Source organism: Hyperolius riggenbachi, chromosome 3, assembly GCF_040937935.1.
Source record: "Hyperolius riggenbachi isolate aHypRig1 chromosome 3, aHypRig1.pri, whole genome shotgun sequence".
NCBI lineage: Eukaryota > Metazoa > Chordata > Amphibia > Anura > Hyperoliidae > Hyperolius > Hyperolius riggenbachi.
In genome coordinates this window covers 501009873-501028626 of record NC_090648.1, presented here as the reverse complement: position 1 = coordinate 501028626, position 18754 = coordinate 501009873, and the positions used below count along the sequence as shown (strand labels likewise).

At 43.4% G+C, this 18754-nt stretch overlaps 1 protein-coding gene across 1 annotated transcript in view; it reads right to left on the bottom strand.

Annotated features, from left to right (window-relative positions):
• Nucleotides 1-13530: 13530 nt before the first annotated feature.
• The window catches only part of LOC137564435 (tetratricopeptide repeat protein 1-like), a 34198-nt gene continuing 28974 nt past the window's right edge, over nucleotides 13531-18754 (bottom strand). The window contains exon 7 of the mRNA XM_068278316.1: nucleotides 13531-15288. Within this exon, the coding sequence (XP_068134417.1) occupies nucleotides 15158-15288 (131 nt within the window). The 3' untranslated portion in view covers nucleotides 13531-15157. The remainder of the gene's footprint in view (nucleotides 15289-18754) is intronic.

Genomic DNA, 18754 nt, shown 5'->3' with positions numbered 1-18754 from the left:
AACACAGCCTCACAGCACGGCTGTAATTTATGAGGGATTGCAGAGTGCAGGGGGACCTTAGTGGGGTTTGGGATAGCAACAGAGGCTGGGCTGTATAGGCAGATCCAGCCTCTGTATGCAGATAACATTCTTTAAACACACCTCGGGTTCTCTTTAAGACGTGGCCACTAACGATCCAATTTCTAGCAAAAAATCATTTGAGCAATCAGATCATTCTGATCAGAAGAAAAATCGTTCACTACACCATCAACGAACCAATCTTTGCTTCCTAACTATCGCAACCAACAAGAAAATCCAATCAGATGACTATTTTTATAATCGTTCCTAATCGATTGTGCCCATCAACGGAGATTATTTACAACCAATCCGATGATAATATCTGATCGCTCTAACAATTTTTTGCTAGAAATTGGACCATTAGTGGCCACCTTTAGAGGCTCCCCAGGGCTCCCAACCCCCCCCCAAAAAACTTAATCTCTAGTTATCTGGCTTGCAGTCACTGCCATGTATCCCCTTTTCTTATTTCTCTCTGCTTGTAACACAATAGGGGTATGATAGGTGAGTGATTTGTGCGCCCCCTCCTACACTGTGCCCCGAGGCTGGAGCCTCTCTCGCCTCTGCCTCGGCCCCGCCGATTGGAAACAACCAATCACAGAGTTTGAGATGTTGAGTGTTCGAACATGTTGCAAAAAAAAATAATAATTATTATTTATGGTTCACATTGTACTGTGAACAATTGATTGACCCAATGGGACGAGAACAGCAAGGTGCTCAAAAAAAAAAAAAAAAGTTCAGACAGAAGTGCCATCATACATGTGTTAATATGGTATTCCAGTCCGATTACTGACATCCATTAAAGTGAACCTAAAGCCACAAAAAAAAAAAATGAGATGAACTCACCTGGGGCTTCCCTCAGCCCCCTGCAGCCGATCGGTGCCCTCGCAGCTCTGCTCCGATGCCTCTGCACCCGCCGGTGAACACTTCCGGTTTGGCCGTCACCGGCCGACAGGCATGGGAACGCGAGTGATTGTTCGCGTTCCCAGCCTGTATATCGCCCCCTATGCTGCTATTGCGGCCTCCTGCAAGTGTTCGCCGGCGGGTGCAGAGGCATCGGAGCGGAGCTGCGAGGGCACCGATCGGCTGCAGGGGGCTGAGGGAAGCCCCAGGTGAGTTCATCTCATTTTTTTTTTGTGGCTTTAGGTTCACTTTAAGGTGGCCATACTTGATTAAATTTAAACAGAAAGAAAAATTATGGACCAGAGACATCTGTTTTTTCCACTTGATCGTATAATTAGAAAAATTTGACGGCTATACTATACACTTATAATGGATTTTTCTGAAAATATCAAAGTATCAAATAAAAATTTTAGTTTTTATATTTTTGTGTCTGATTTTTCAAACACAATTTTGATTGAAAAAAAAAATGAAAAAGATTCGACTGGAAAAAAATATTTAAAATTTCTTATACATTACATTTCCTATCTTTAATCATTTTTATTGAAAATAAGAAAATAAATATTGTAGTTTTTATATTTATCTATCTGATTCTTTTCAACACATCTGATCAGCTTTTCACAAAAAAATATATTTTTTTTTCTTGATCGGTAAAAAAACAACCATTTCAATTCCTTATACAATCAATAATTTTTATAAAAAAAAACAGAAAATTGATTCATTCGATTGTATAGTGTATGGCCACCTTTAGAAGGAGGGTTGACCGTGAGATTGTACATGGATTGATTTATGTGTACTAACTGTGTGTGTTGGTCCCCGATCTGCAAGACATTTCAGTCATAATAAATTATACATTTATTGATTAATTAGTCAATCTTTGGCAATTGTGAAAGTTTCCCTCACCCTGATTTACATTCTTTAAGGACATCCGAGGTGAAAATAAACTGATGAGAAAAACTATTTTATCCGTCCTCCTCCTAAAAATGATTATTTTTTAGATATCCAACAGTTTTATTTTATATTTAAATCTAGTTTTTCAGTTCTTACTGTTTCATTGTTGCTGCTCAATGACACCAGAGCTCAAATCTATGAATTATTGACCCTTTTTATCTCTTCCCTGCTCTCAGAAACCATTTACTGACAGGAAAGTGTTTTATGGCTGTAATTATAAGTGAGGGTTATGCTATAGTCTGACCCGGTCCCGACCTGGACAGAAACTGTCACTTACATACCTGATGTTTAACTCTTTCAGGTCAATCTTACCTCTCTGACGACTTCTTCTGTCCGTCCCTCCGGGGGCCTGCCACGATGCGCTCCAATCCGGCGTCATGTGACTATACACTTCCTCCTTCAACCCGGAAGGAGGAAGTGTTTGTACTCACTTGACGCCGGATTGGAGCGCATCGTGAGAGGCCCCCGAGGGACGGACCAAAAACGACGTCAGAGAGGTAAGATTGACCCGCCAAGACCCCCCCCCCCCCCCCCCCCCGCACAACTGATTGTAATTAGGAGGGTGAAAATCCGGATAGCAACTATCCGGGTTTCACCCAAATCCAAAGTTGAGCCCATCCCTGATTGCTACCAACATTGCTACACATGTTAAACAGAATATTGGGTATAAGTCACAAAAATAATTTTTCAAAAAGACCTTGTAGATTGAGAAACTCGATTTTAAAAATGCAAAGAAAAATGTTTTTTAAACTCATTTTTTTAAGTTTAAAAAATATTTTTTACTTGCATTTTTAAAATCGAGTTTCTCAAAAACTATAAAATCCTTTCTTTTTACTTGTACCCACGATTCTCCTTAACATATGTAGCAATTATGGTGTCAATAGCGTGTATGGGGCCTTTGCTATTCACTGCTAAAGTCTGCAAAAAATCACGCAAAATTTTATGCGAAATTATAAATGATTACACAAAATCAATTGAATTTGCAAATCGTAATTGCGAAAATTTACACAAAATTTTGCTAAATCGTAATTTGTTGATTACGATCATGTTACATTCATATTCAGTTAAAAAAAAAATCACTCTGCAAAATGCTAACGATTTGCGATCCCCAGTGTGAATGGGCCCTGACCGCCATTTTAATTTTTGTAATGTCACTTCAGGATGAACTCAAGGTGCTGTTGGGAGGAGTAGTCTTACGGTATTTAGCTAGCTCATGCCCTGACTAATTGTTACTAAATACAAAAAAAAAATCATTCCCAAACCTGTATGCGTTTCCATTTACTTTTTTGGGGTAATTTTCCTAAAGGGTTAGCCTATATGATAGTGTTTATTTTCAAAACTTTTTCTGTACATATCTTGTTAAATAAAATAGTAGAATAATGTCTAAGAGGTGCTTTGTAAAAGAATGCGTGAGCTGCGGGCTGATGGTCAGTGGGCCTTATTTTCATGGTAACATGGGGCATATGCACTAAACTGCTAATTTAAATCTAATCTTAGTGCTAATTTAAATCTAAAAATGACGCCGTGTGTGTGGAGGTGCGCCTAGGCTAACCACACCTCCCGTGGCCCAGCGTCTTTTCCCAAATAAACATGGCGTCATACTCTTGGGTTAGGCTCCACCCCCTGACCCGATAGGACAGACCACTCTATAAGACTTGCGGTCCCGCCCCCCCCCCGCCATTCTCCTTTTTTCTGTCCTTGATGGACAGTCACTCTTTTATCTTTTTTCTTTTTTGTTTTTTACTTACGGGTTCAATCGCTCTCCCGTTCAGCGGTGGCATAGTTGTCCTAAATCGGACTTCAGCCGCCGCGCTGCCGCCCTCATATGTCTCCTGGCAGAGCCCTCTGAGCGCTTCCGTGTAAGGACACGGAAGAGCAAGTCTCGCGAGATCTGTGACGTCATTCATGACGTATAAGGAAGTCTCCTGTTGCAACACGCTGTTCTAGGTAGGAAGCGTGCGGGGACCTGGGACTCTGGACGCTGGCTGCTGGTCGCTGCTTCCCCTCCACTAGATGTCGAATACATTGGTCGCCTACACCTCGTCTGACTCAGGTCTGATAAGCTACTGTATTTCTGATTGCCATGTATATATGTACAGAAAGGATCCAGCTCACTTACTGAAGTTAAATACTTCTTTTAAAGGTGAAATGGATGATGCTGGTCAAGGGGATTCTGCTGGGAGACACAGGTAAAGGATGCTAAAGGCATCCAAAAACACGCTGACAATTCACAGGGTGCACCTTTTTAGAGTATTACTCACTGGTGCTGGGCAGTTTATAATCAAAAAGAGCATGCTCTCTCTCTCTTTCTCTTACTGATGTTTGGCGGACATTTTTAGTGAAAACGCTATTTTTTTCTCTATTGTGTATTCACAGTCCGCTTGAGAGAGAAGCAAGGCAAAAGGTTCCTAAAAGCAACCGGCCACAATCATCAAAAGACATGCAACAGCCTATGGAAGATTTCCAGAGGTTTTCTGCAAGGGGAAAATCCCCACAAAGATCCTATGAAAATAGACCTAATACTTCATGGGGACCTTATGACTATAAGAGGAGATCACCTGATTATGCTTCAGGAAACCCTCGTTTGCGTTATTACGACTATAAATCTCCTAGGAGGCAAAGACCAGATGATTATCAGTATAGAAGGGCCTCAAGAAGGACCTCTCCTGATTACTATTATGACTCAGACAGATTCTCCCCAATGAGACACTATTCTGATAGATCTCCAAGAAGAGATTATAGATCTAGATCACATTCCTCAGAACATGAGGAAGTTACACACCGGGACCAATTGGCCCTAAACACATGTTGGTCTTGTTCTGAGCCAGCTTTGCCTAATAAGAAATTGTGCCAGTCATGTCTCTCGGAAGTCGCTAGAGATAAGGAGGCGGACAACCAACAGGTCCTATCATACATTCAGCAGGCGGTACAAGATACCTTTCAAAAAATGGCTTCCACTCAAGCAGTTCCAACACAGGCAGCACAGCCTCAGATGGAAGAGCCGGGGTCTCAATATGACTTGCCACCCTTAGGCTTTGATTTCGCATTAGTCCCAGCATTTCTATCGGCTATCAAGTCGGCAATTGATTGGCAAGAGGAAGGAAATTCATTCCCGGAGCCAGATAAATATTACCCACATTTACAAACACAACAGAAGGCCTTTCCTTTCATGAAGGTTATTAAAGACATTATACTTAAAGAGTGGAGTAAAGTTGATCATAAGCCTTCTCTAACGAATAGGTTTAACAAATTGTATCCACTCAAGGAGGAAGATGCAAGATTACTGGATGTAGCCCCTATAATAGATGCATCTATAACAAGGCTGGCAAAACACGTCACACTACCAATGGATGATGCCGTGCTGTTTAAAGATCCATTGGATAGAAAGATCGATATGGACATTAGAAAGGCGTTTATAGCGGCAGGAGCAGCCTGCAGACCGGCGGTTGCTCTCACCTCTCTGGCAAAGGCAATAAAGGTCTGGGTGGATAATGTCGAAACAGACGTAAATAACGACACAGATAAGCAAGATATCATAAAGGCACTTGATGAACTCAAATTGGCTGGTGATTATGTGGATGAAGCCGCAATTGATACAATTCGTTCATCGGCAAGATCGATGCTACATTGTGTTACTGCTAAAAGGGCCCTTTGGCTTAAGCCATGGTCGGCCGACCAGGCCTCACGCAATAACTGGTGTAAAATTCCGTTTGACGGAACTCACCTATTTGGTCCAGTAATGGATAAGGCCATCTCCGTAGTTACTGGAGGCAAGACAGGTCTTATTCCGCAGGACATTAAAAGGAAAGAATTTAGGCAACAGGGCTCTAGACGATTCAATACAAACAGATTTCAACAAGCTAAATCTTACAGGCCCGGTAGACAGTTCAATAGAAACTGGAAGGGCACACAATCCTCATTCCTGAAGAATAAGGGTAAGCCAACCGCTCCTTCCCAGCAAAACCAGAAGCCCTTTTGAGGGAGCGTCCATCCAAGATTATCCGGTAGGGGCCAGGCTTCGCCTCTTCTGGGAGTCTTGGGTGGGAAAGATAAGGGATCCTTGGGTGTTGAACACCATAAAGAAGGGTCACAGATGGAGTTTCTTCAAGAAACCTCCAAAATCACATTATGTCGCGACAAAAATTCCAGAGAACAGACAGAAGTCTCAAATTCTAATGGACTATGTAGATACCTTACTCCAAGAGAAAGCAATCACCGAGGTACCAATAAGCCAGCAATGTGCAGGAATCTATTCTCAGCTATTCTTGGTCCCAAAGTCGACGGGAGGATGGAGGCCAGTGTTAGATCTAAAATTTTTAAATCGTCATATAAGGGTATCCCATTTCAAAATGGAGTCACTTCAATCCATAATCCCTATGATAGAAATAGGAGACTGGATGACCTCGGTGGATCTAGCAGACGCCTATCTGCACGTACCCATACACAAAAATTTCCAAAAATTTCTACGCTTCTCAATTCAAGGGCATCACTTTCAGTTCCAAGCGCTACCATTTGGGATTTCAACAGCCCCAAGGACATTTACAAAAATCATTCTCCCGATAATAGCGCTGCTAAGAACTTTAGGTCTAAGAACGTTCCATTATTTGGACGATATATTGATCCTGCACCAGAACAGAGACACCCTTTTACTCCATCAGAACCAGCTTCTGGACATGTTCAAGGAATTAGGATGGTTGATAAATCACAAAAAGAGCCAGCTGGTGCCATCACAGGACGTAATCTTCTTGGGAGCCAGATTTCTGACAACACTAAACAAAGTCTGTCTTCCAGATCAAAAAGTTTCTTTGATTCAAGAGAAAATTTCTCAAATCTTACAGTCTCGACACATAAGGGCAAGGAGTTGCATGACTCTTCTAGGGTCCATGTCATCAACGATTCCTATGGTCAAGTGGGCCCACTGGCACCTTCGTCCTCTGCAGTGTGTATTCCTAAAAGTCTGGAACAGGCGAAACCTGAATCAAATAATACCTTTGCCACAAAAAGTGAGAGATTCATTACAATGGTGGCTATGCAAGGAGAACCTTCTCAACTGTCATCAGTTCCATCCACCTATTCCAGTGGTGATAACCTCAGATGCGAGCATAACCGGCTGGGGTGCGCATTGCAACGGGATATGTATGCAGGGGAAGTGGGTTACCCCACAGAGATATGTCCCGTCGAACATCTTGGAGCTGAGAGCAGCATTTATGGCGCTGAAGTCATTTCACTTCCTAATACACGACAAACCAGTCCTGTTGAAAATAGACAATGTGACAGCTGTATCGTACATAAAGAGACAGGGGGGAACAAGAAGTCGGAGTCTTCTTCAAGAGACTTGCCAAATAATGGACTGGGCACAGGAAAACCTGAGCAACATTACAGCGACTTACCTCCCAGGAGCCAAGAATTTGTTAGCGGATCATTTAAGCAGATCATTTGTGGACCCCCACGAATGGCAGCTGAACCACGAGATATACAGGGACATAACTCAGAAGTGGGGGGTTCCGGAAATAGATTTGTGGGCGTCCCCTCAGAATACCAAAACACCGACTTTCTTTGCACGCAGACCTCATCCCCTTGCAGCAGGGACGGACTGTCTGACGCAGGAATGGGACTTCAGCTTAGGGTATGCTTTTCCCCCATTCCCAATGATCCCCAGGTTTCTACAGAGACTTTCAAAGGAATCTTGCTCGATCATAACTATTCTACCCTTTTGGCCAAGAAGGCCCTGGTTTGCCCTGGCAATGGATCTCAGCATAGAGAAGCCGATAATACTGCCGGAGCGACACGACCTGTTATTTCAGAAACATCTCCTCTACCCGAATGTGAGGACGCTACATTTAACGGCTTGGAAGTTGAGAGGGAAAATTACCTAAAGCAGGGATGCTCTCTTTCCGTAATAGAAACTCTCCTAAAGGCTAGGAAGCCTTCCACAAATGCAACCTATAGAAGGATATGGGAAAAGTTTACTTCATTTGCAAAAATCCACAAATTTGATTTTCTTAAACCTGTATTATCCCAAATACTGGATTTTCTACAGACTGGAGTGGAAAAAGGCCTAAGTTTATCCGCAATCAAAGTCCAAATATCTGCCTTATCAGCATTAACTAACGTGAGATGGGCACAAAACCCGCTGTAAACGCAGTGTTGAAAATGCGACCGCCAAGAAAGCCATTTTTTCCTAAATGGGACTTGTGCCTAGTACTTAATATTCTCTCCTCACCTCCCTTTCACCCGGTGGAAGCAGCTTCTTTACTGGATGCTACTCTGAAAACCGTTTTTCTAACAGCAATTGCTTCAGGGAAGAGAGTTTCCGATCTACAATCCCTAGGTTGTACAGGCAATTTATTGGAATTTTTTCCAGACAGGGTGGTAGTCAGGCCAGTCCTAAGCTATGTTCCAAAGGTAGCATCTAGTTTTCACATCAACCAAGAGCTCACTTTACCTACCTTCACCTTGGAAGGGGATACGCACCCTCTAGACGTTGGAAGGAGCATTAAGGCCTACTTAGACAAGACATCTTCTTTCAGGCAATCTGAGCATTTGTTCATCAACTCGCAAGGCCCCAATAAGGGGAAAAAGGTCTCAACCAGGACTTTGTCGGCTTGGTTGGTAAAGATTATTCAGAGAAGTTACCAGTTAAAGGGTCTGTCAGTCCCAAAAGAAATAAGAGCCCATACAACCAGAGGCATGGCAGCCTCTTGGGCCTCCTTTTCAAAAGTGTCATTAGAGGTAGTATGTAGGGCAGCATCCTGGTCATCTGTACATACCTTCATGTCCCATTATTGTGTTAATCCTGCTGCTTTGTCAACATTGGAATTTGGGAAAGCAATAATGTCTGTCAATTGTAAATAAATTGTGTGATATTTCTGCATTATACCCTCCCTCGTTGGTGATTTGTTACATCCCAAGAGTATGATGCCATGTTTATTTGGGAAAGCCGAAAATTGAATACTTACCTTCCGTAATTTTCCTTTCCCGAATAAACAATGGCGGCATACGTCTCCCTCCCTCCTGTCCATTCGAGGACTAATTTTTAACGAGAATGGCGGGGGGGGGGGCGGGACCGCAAGTCTTATAGAGTGGTCTGTCCTATCGGGTCAGGGGGTGGAGCCTAACCCAAGAGTATGCCGCCATTGTTTATTCGGGAAAGGAAAATTACGGAAGGTAAGTATTCAATTTTCGGCTATATAGTTCACACTGCTGTACCACATGTTCTATATATCCTGGTCGGCACCCTTTGACCCGGACATACTGCGCTGTCCATGCGCAGTATGTCCTATTCGGCTGCCTGTGACCACACATGCCTGGTACGTCATCCCGCTGGCGTGCACGCACTCCCCCAGCGTGCGCCGAAGGCTTAGGCAGAGGCCGGAGTCCCAGGTGAGAGATCCAGCCAGACCCAAACTACTCCCTCTGCCTTCATGCACTGACTTTCCACATCCCACCCAATTCTCGCTCTCCGAAATGGGGAAAATATTCAACCTGACAGCCCTGCTGGAAATATTCTTTTCTTTCACACAACCTAGAAACCTCTCTGATCTCTAATCCTGGATTCTCCAAGGTGCAGGGTTAAAGAGTTTGTAGAAAACCTGTACAAAAAACTTTTCATTTTCGGGCCAGCTAAAGATGGTTATTATTCGCTATTTTCTTTTCTGGGGGTGGGTGATCTGAGAGTTCCATGGATTTTCATTTAACGGATACCTTAGCCCATAAAAGAAATACAAAACTGGGAGCAGGCATGTGTGATGGGGCTCTCCTCATGATCCCCCCCCCCCCCCCCGTTCTCCATTGCCCTCCGTTTTTGTGCACCAACCCTCCAAAGCTACTTCCTGCTCAGGACGGTCGGTGAAGACTGCGCAGGCCGGCAATGTGCGTCTCTGATGGTAGTTGTGACGTAGTATGCATGCGCAGGGCTGCACAATCAGGGAGGCACGTTCCCAGGCATTACCTGCGCAGTCTTCACCGACCCCCCCAACCAGGAAGTAGCTTCAGAGGGTCGATGCATGCAACTGTAGGGGGGCGGAGGAGAACAGGGGACGTAGTGGGCATGAGGAGAGCCCACCACACATGCCTGCTGTCCCCCATTTTGGATTTCTTTTATGGGCTATAAGGTATCCTTTAAAGGGAACCAAAACTGAGAAGGATATGGATTTTTCCTTTTAAAATAACACCAGTTGCCTGACTCTCCTGCTGATCCTGTGTCTCTAATACTTTCAGCCACAGCCCCTGAACAAGCATGCAGCAGATCAGGTGCTCTGACTGAAGTCAGGCTGGATTAGCTGCATGCTTGTGTCAGGTGTGTGATTCAGACACTACTGCAGCTGATGAGAGATCATCAGGACTGCCAGGCAACTGGTATTGTTTAAAATGAAACAGCCATATCCCTCTCAGTTTAGGTTCCCTTTAATAATTGAAAAAAAATTGCCCATTTACTTACCTGGGGGCTTCCTGCAGCCCCCTGAAGTCATCCTGCTCGCTCACCATGCTTCTGCACTCAGTACGTTACCTCTGCTGTCCCCCTCCGTAATCCTGCCAACTCACGAGTCGCCTGGCCACTGCACTCCCACGGTCAGGTGGCCACGGAAGCACGTTGGAGGATTCACATGGTCATGCATCCAGCATTGGAGGGGGACCGAGGAACGGCGGATGATGGCGAGGGACCAGAAAGTCTTCAGGGGGTGGAAGAAACCCCGCGTAAGTAAAGGGGCAATTTTTTTTTTACCCAATTTAGGTTTCCTTTAAAGGCACCGTCATGTTTTGTCATCAATTCAACTTGAGAGAATATTGTGTAGCATAAATATAAGGCTCAATAAAGTCCAAGCTTTTATAAAGTATCTGTCTTGTGCCTTCATTCCTTCAATACCAATGCAGCACCGTACATCTTCTCCACGGTTTCCTGTTAGAGCAGATCTTACAAACAGGGACAACATACAGTTAAAGGACAACTGAAGAGAGAGGTATATGGAGGCTGTCATGTTTATTTCCTTTTAAAGGGAACCAGAGACTAAGCACCCTCATGTATTTTACCATATATATCAGTGGGAACATTCGAGAAAACACCTACCCTGCTCTCTGTTTCATTATTTACTGTTCAAATTGCTTCTCATCAGCCCTGATAAAATCCCCGACTGAGCATTCAATCTGGGTTTGTTCAGGAATCATTATAGCTGAGTCTGTCTTCTGTGATGTCTTTTCACGCCCAAACCTGCCCCCTTGTGGCTCTGCTCAGGAATCATTATAGCTGAGTCATCATAGCAAAGCCAGACTGAATGCTCAGTCTGGGATTTTATCTGGGCTGATGAGAAGCAATTTGAATAGTAAATAATGAAACAGAGCATGGTAAGTGTTTTCTCTAATGCTCCAACTGATATATATGGTAAAATACATGAGGGTGCTTCATCTCTGGTTCCCTTTGCAATACCAGTTGCCTAGCAGCCCTGCTGACGGTCTGCCTCTAAAGCCCAATCTACACGATACGATTCTTTATACGATTCTATTTACGATCCGATTAAATCAGACATGTCCGATCAGGATTCGATTCAATTCGATTTACCATTGTTTTGCAATGGCAAATCGAATCCTGATCGGACATGTCGGATTTAATCGGATCGTAAATAGAATCATAATCGAATCGTATAAAGAATCGTATCGTGTAGATTGGGCTTAATACTTTTAGCCATAGACCCTGAACAAGCATGCGGCAGGTCAGGTGTTTCTGACATTGTCAGATCTGACAAGATTAGCTGCATGCTTGTTTACGGTGTTGTTCAGACACTACTGCAGCCAAAGTCCAGCAGGGCTGCCAGGCAACCGGTATTGTTTAAAAGGAAATAAACATGGCAACCTCCATACACCTCTCATTACAGTCGTCCTTTAAAAATACAATCTGGGAGGAGATAGGCAACAAAAAAAAAACAAAAAAAAAAATATATCGCAGCCTAAAGCTGCTTACTCGAGTCAATTGAGTGCCTTAAGGTGGCCACACACGATACAATAAAATGATCCGATTTTACGGTAATTCGAAAAACGATCGGATCTCCCGGAAAAAATCGAAAGCTTTTTTTTCATTCGACTGAAAAATCCGATCGAATTTCCCGTTTTCTTCGATTTTAATCGATCCGGACTGCCAGATATTTTTCTTCAATCTTTCTAAAGATTGTATGGTGTGTGTTGGATTGTCAATTTATTAATATACACACCCTAGCAATTTTTTCAGAGTTTCCAATCATTTTTATGATAATTGGGGGAAAAATTGAACATAGGTGTGTGGTACATTGGTCAGATTTTTGAAATGTTGCAATCAGTCAGAAAAATTGATTGCAATTCTTAAATTGAACAGATATTTAAAAAATTGTATGGTGTGTGGCCACCTTTAGACCAGTTACTTGTGGAGCCAGTGGCACCTCCCTCCTCCCAGATTGCACAATAAATGTAACCATACATCTAGAGATGAGCTTTTTCGGCCTAGAGACAAATCTCTCTCTAATCGAATCTGATAAGAGAAAGATCCAGTGGCTGCTCATACAGCGCAGGCCGATCCCCGATGAATTTAATGCTGAAATCGATCCGGAATTGGCCTTGTGGTGCCGCATCTGCCATCTACCTAATATTGAAGACACAGAATGTTTATATTGCACTTTTCTCCTGGCGGACTCAAAGCGCCAGAGCTGCAGCCACTAGGACGCGCTCTATAGGCAGTAGCAGTGTTCGGGAGACTTGCCCAAGGTCTCCTACTGAATAGGTGCTGGCTTACTGAACAGGCAGAGCCGAGATTCAAACTAATGTCGCCTGTCTCAGAGGCAAAGCCCTTAACCATTACACCAGTACACAGTGTACTGTGTGCCCCCCCCCCCCCTCGTGCAGTTATACATTACCTGTTCATGTCCACCGCTGTGCTCCGGGCTCTGTCCATACATGCATCCCATGTGGTTGCCAGAGTAACGTGGGTGTATGTTCGCGTCACGTGCCCACCTGCAACCTCATGGGGCGTGTGTATGGACAGAGCCCGGAGCCAGCGGTGGACATGGACAGGTAATGTATTGTGCACTGGGCACCAGGGGGGCACATTCTACATTGGGGGGGGGTCAGAGTCGGGGGTTTTGTCACTCATACTGAAGTTGTTTGCCATTACCGCCCCCCCCCCCCCCCCATGGCCAGGGCTGGGCATGTTTCCACGGACTGGAAACGTATACTGCAAAAATGCCATTTTGCAGAAAAACTGGGAGTCACATTGTTCCATGCAGCGGAAAGCTACAGGCCATAGACACCAATGCTCTTGCCCCCCCCCCCCCTTTTACATTTTCCATCCTATCCGATCGACACTTTCCATCGATTTTCAAGTCAAAAACGATTAAAAAAAATAATAAAATTGGTCAATCTGACATTTTGAGGAATAGATTCCCTGCAGGTGAATAGAATCTGCAAGGTGTATGGCCCCATGCAGAGATAATAGTGGATATTTACATTTGCTGTAAATCTTCATAATTCTGCATTAGCTCAGAAACGTTTGCATCGCAGTGACCATCCCCATCCATAACCACTACCTAATATATTCAGCCCCTTCCTATACAAGCATTGTGAGGAGATGATCAGTGTTCGCTTCACACGGAAAATAAAGACCACTTTAATTTAATCAAGGAAACATTTTATTTTAGACACACTATCATTTCTCCACATAACCCACTCTTAATTTAAGTAGTTATATCTTTTTAAGAGGTTTTCAATAACTTTGTTGTAGTAGCATCACACTCCTCACCTATGGAGGGATTGGGGGCGGGGTTTTCGCGTTGATGCTGCTGAACAAACAGTTACTAACGTTCTGCAGTCATGCGGCAAGCGGTGCAGGGAGAGAAGAGATTAACCTGACAGATGCAGGAGAGAATTCCTTGCGTGGCAGATAAAGCAAACGGACGTTACTTTCTAGTTGACCCTTGGAAATCCACGCACAGTCCATCGGTGATATCATTGGAATAGCCAGGAACTCGATGCAACAGCATCATCCACATTCAAGGCAAAGCATTTATTGGTTATAAAATTTGAACTAAAGCGCTAACCTCGGCTAGTAAAATATCGGTGCAGTTGCCATTTCGCCTGTAGCGAACATTGGTGTCCTTTCTTCACAACGCTTCATCATGGGAGCAAATATAAATAAAATACACAAGCAGCCATCTATACACGTTTTAAAGTCAATGGGAACCACGGTGGGGGGAAAAAAAAGTCAGATTCTCACCTAAGGAGAGGAAGGCTCTGGGTCCTACTGAGCCTTCCCTCTCCTCTCCCGATGCCCTCGGTGCAGCACTGGCTCCCGCGTTTGAATCCCCCGCTGCAGGGGACTTCGGAAGTCTTCAGGAGCAGAGTCCTCCTGCAGACAGGCGGCTCCATACTCCACATGCGTGAGTGTGAGAGAGAGGGCGTTGGCGCGAGCACAGTATGGAGCGGCTTGTCTTCGGCAGTACTCGGGCTCTCGAAGACTTTCTGAAGTCAGCCAGCGGAGCAAGCAGTATTTGACTGAATTGGTTAAAGGACACCCGAAGTGACATGTGACATAGACAAGTGTGACCCTCACTGATAAGAAATTCCCCTTTTTAGCTTTCTCTTGCTCTCAGAAGCCATTTGCTGTTAGGAAAGTGTTTTATAGTTGGAATTTATCAGTGAGGGTCACACTGTAGTCACTTCCTGTCTAAGTCAGGACTGAGTCAGCCACTTACATACCTGATATTTAACTCTTTCAGGCAGAGAAAGAAAAAAAAGGAATGCAGCCTAGTTATTTGGGTGCTAGGCACTGTACATACACGTGTCTACCTCATCATGTCACTTCGGGTATCCTTTAAATACTGCTACCAGGGACAGCGCTGCACCAAGGGCCCCGGGAGAGGAGAGGGAAGACTCTATAGGACCCAGAGCATCCCTCTCCTTAGGTATGTGGCTTTTTTTTTTAACACACGGTTCCCATTAGCTTTAAGTAAACATAGGAAAAATAAACGTTACCAAATAAAAGCTTTGGAAATGGTAATTAGAACGAAAACTCAGTGAAAATAAAAACCCCTAAAATATATTAAATGTCAAACGTTAGACTCCTCCTCGGAATACGGCCGGATGGGTAGAGACGGTGTCTGCATTACGTGACAGTTCACCACAAATGCAGCATTTCTACAACTCTTAGCTATCCGCCGGCGCAGCTGATGAGAGCTGATCGGAGTCTTTCCTCGGCGGGCAACAACAACGGGGATCTCGGCTCCCGGCGCGCTCGTCATCTGTTGCCGTGATTCTGAACAAAATTGATGGAATAGGAGCCGGTTTGTGAATCCTGATTGACCTGGAAGTTGGCCGTGGACAGTCCAAACGGCTTCAGGACCAGGTTCCCCAAATCCTTCAGTTTGCCTGAAGTCACAAGATGAACAGAAAATTCAATTTCAAATTCACTTTATGAAAATTTCTTACAACACTTTAAATTATCTATACTATGTAAAAAAAATTAAAAAAAAAAAAAAAAAAGGTTTGAAACAAAAAAAACTGAAATTTTTGCAAAAGAAGAAAATTAGGAGGGGTGTACAAGCCGGTCTCATACCAAGGCACTATGGGAAAAAGACAGATTTAACCCTTTCCAAAGCTACATTAAATTATGTCCAGCATTGGCCTTTTCCAGCGTAGGTCCAATGTCGAACATAATCTGACATAGGACAAATGACCGCTGCTTGGGGGCTCTGTTGCCCGAGAAAATCCGGTACAGCGTCGGCCCCTTTAGGTCTAACTGTTGGACTTAAGGTGGCCACTAACGGTCCAATTTCTAGCAAAGATTCGTTTGAGTGATCAGAATTATTTTCTGCCCATCCGATCACAAACTCCATTGGTGTTCCGAATAGACTGCAAATGATTCTTAAAGCAACAGCAATTAACGTTCAACAGCAATTTTGCCAATCGAATTTTTTTTTTTTTTTTTTTTTTATAATCGGCTGTAATGGATAGGAAGTACAGATTGGTTTGTTGATGGTGAAATTACGACATGTATTACGACATGTTATTTCTGTTCGCAATTATCTGATCGCTCAACGATTCTTGGACTGTTAGGAACCACCTTTAGTCCGACACGGATTGCCCCATCCTCCACTGCTGTGCCACGTAGTTTAAGTTACGTGGGCACATTTGGGCTTGTCACTAGGGGCGCCATTGCTGAATCTAGCCCGGCACAACGTCACCCCACATGGATCAAAGCGATCCGACACTAAGATCTCCTCCGGCACCGCGCTATTATGCAATTAGACTGGTGGGTGTGCAATAGGACAGAGCTACAGTACAAGAGCTGGCACCAGTCACACCCCCTCCCCCTGATACCAGGTCACCTCCTTAATCCAGTGCAAGGTGGTAGAGACCCTCTGGAGTCCTGCTGCTGAAGCACTCACTGGTGTCTTTTAAAGGACATCCGAGGTGAAAATAAACTGATGAGAAAAACAAATGTATCTATCTTCCATCTCCTAAAAATTACTATTTTAGATATTCCACAGTTTAATTTTATATTTTTTTTTCATATTAAAGGCTTTATTGAACAGATTATCAATTTTAACATCATCCGATGACAGTCAAATAGCACATCAATTATACAAGTGATTTGCATAGAGAGTCTAATTAACATAAACTACAAAAAAAAAAAAAAAAAAAAAAAAAAAAAAAAAAAAAAAAGAAAGAAAAAAGAAAAATGCGGCCGGGGAGCTAGGCCCGTAAAAATGGACCATTCAACCTGGGAAATGGGGCACAGGGTACCTCCAGCTGAGATCCCAGGGATCGGTCCTTCTCGAAGATCTCTAAACACAACTAAATTGCTCTCCAGCACCGCACATAAAAAAGGAACAGAACAAAAACCTCAGCTTAACATTATATCCACAGTATACATCTTCTAGAAACAGGAGTCCTGAAGTATGAGTTACCTGTATGACTAGTTAAATACAGTATACGCACATGTCCAGGGGCGACTACAGATGTCTATGAGCCCTCCAAAGTTCCCAAATAACATCAAATTTGGTCATGTTCTCAGTACTATGATAATACACTCGATCCATCAACATCATAAGGTCTAGTCGTTGGGTAACCAATGCTAAATCAAGGTCAGTGGATTTCCATTTATAAGCAATGGACCATTGAGCAGCCAATAACATGTATCTGTATAATGGCCTAAATTTACCTGGGACATCATCATTCTGTGTATACAATAGGGCCTGGGGAGCGGTTAAGGACATCGGAAAGCCAAACACCTCCTTAGTCATAGATTTCCATGCGTCCCAGAACTGCTGTGCAACGGGGCAATCCCAAAAAACATGCAACAATGTGCCTTCCATACCACAGGCCCGAAAACAGGCCGATGGGACCGAAGGATAGATTTTATGTAATTTAGACGGTGTATAATACCAACGAAACAAGATCTTGTAAGCTGTGTCTTTCACCATGTTTGAATTGATCACCCCAGAGACAGCAGTCCAGACAGAAGACCAATCAGTGCGATCATATTGGATACCTAAATCCCGCTCCCAAGCTCTCATATATGACATTCTATCATCATGATCACGCCCTAGCAGTAGAGCATAAAGTATTGAGATTAACCCTTTTCTACGAGAAAAAACAAAAAATAATGATTCAAACATAGTAGGGTCATATACTGGAGATGAGGAAAAGATTGAAGAGAAATAGTGTTTAATTTGGCAAAATCGATATGCTTCTTCCATAGGGGCTTCTCTACTAAATCTGAGCATGTTAAAAGTAATCGGAACATCACTTATCCAAAACCTATTTGCTGTGTGGAGATCTTTATCCCTCCACCAGGAGAAAACCTGCGGGTTCCTAAAAGCAGGAACAAACCGAGGATTACCGAAGATAGAGATCCTGGAGGAGGGAAAAGTCATAAGTTTATATGTGGAAGCTATAGAAATCCAAAGTTTGGCCAATGACGATACAATCCTATTCCTGCCAGCAAGGACTGTCAAATCCTTCTTGGAAACTATTGTGGCTAGTGAATTGAGGTGGAAAGGAAAAACTGAGGTAGATTCCAGCTGATACCATGCCGGAGGCTTTGAATCTATGTTCCAATCTAACATTTGACTAAGTTTGGAGGCTAGGTAATAATGCCATAGGCTCGGCAAGACAATTCCTCCTTGCAAGGGGGATCTATAGAGAATCTGTGCCCGGACTCTAGCTGGCTTACCGTCCCAAATAAATTTATTGATTTGTGATTGGATAATGGATATGGATTTTTTGGTTATAGTTATAGGAAGCATACGAAACAAATATAATTTGGGAAGGATAATCATCTTACAAGCAACATTTCTGCCCAGCCATGACACCTTATATGTAGACCAAATCTTCAAAAGTTGCGTAATTTGAATAGTTGTATGTAAAAAATTGGCTCCATATAGGTCCCCAAAGCAAGGTGTAAGAAAGATTCCCAAATATTTAAATTTAGTGTGACTCCATTTAAAACTGTAAGTAGAATCTAACCATCTAATCGTATGTGGATATAGATTGATCGGGAGGGCTGTGGATTTGGACGAATTAACTTTAAGCCCCGAGAAATTTGCAAAAGTCTCTAATAATTGGAAAAGATTAGGTAAAGAGGTTAATTGTCTAGTCAGGAATAGGAGAGCATCGTCAGCATACAAAGAAAGCTTGATATTATCAATACCATATCCATAGATATTGGGATGTCGTCTAATCGCCACCGCCAAAGGCTCTAACGCAAGGGCGAACAGCAATGGGGAGAGAGGACACCCCTGACGGGTGCCTCGTTTAAGATGAATGGGAGTGGAAGTTGCCCCAGGGATGCGAATCACGGTAGATGGAGAATCATACAAAGCTAGAACTG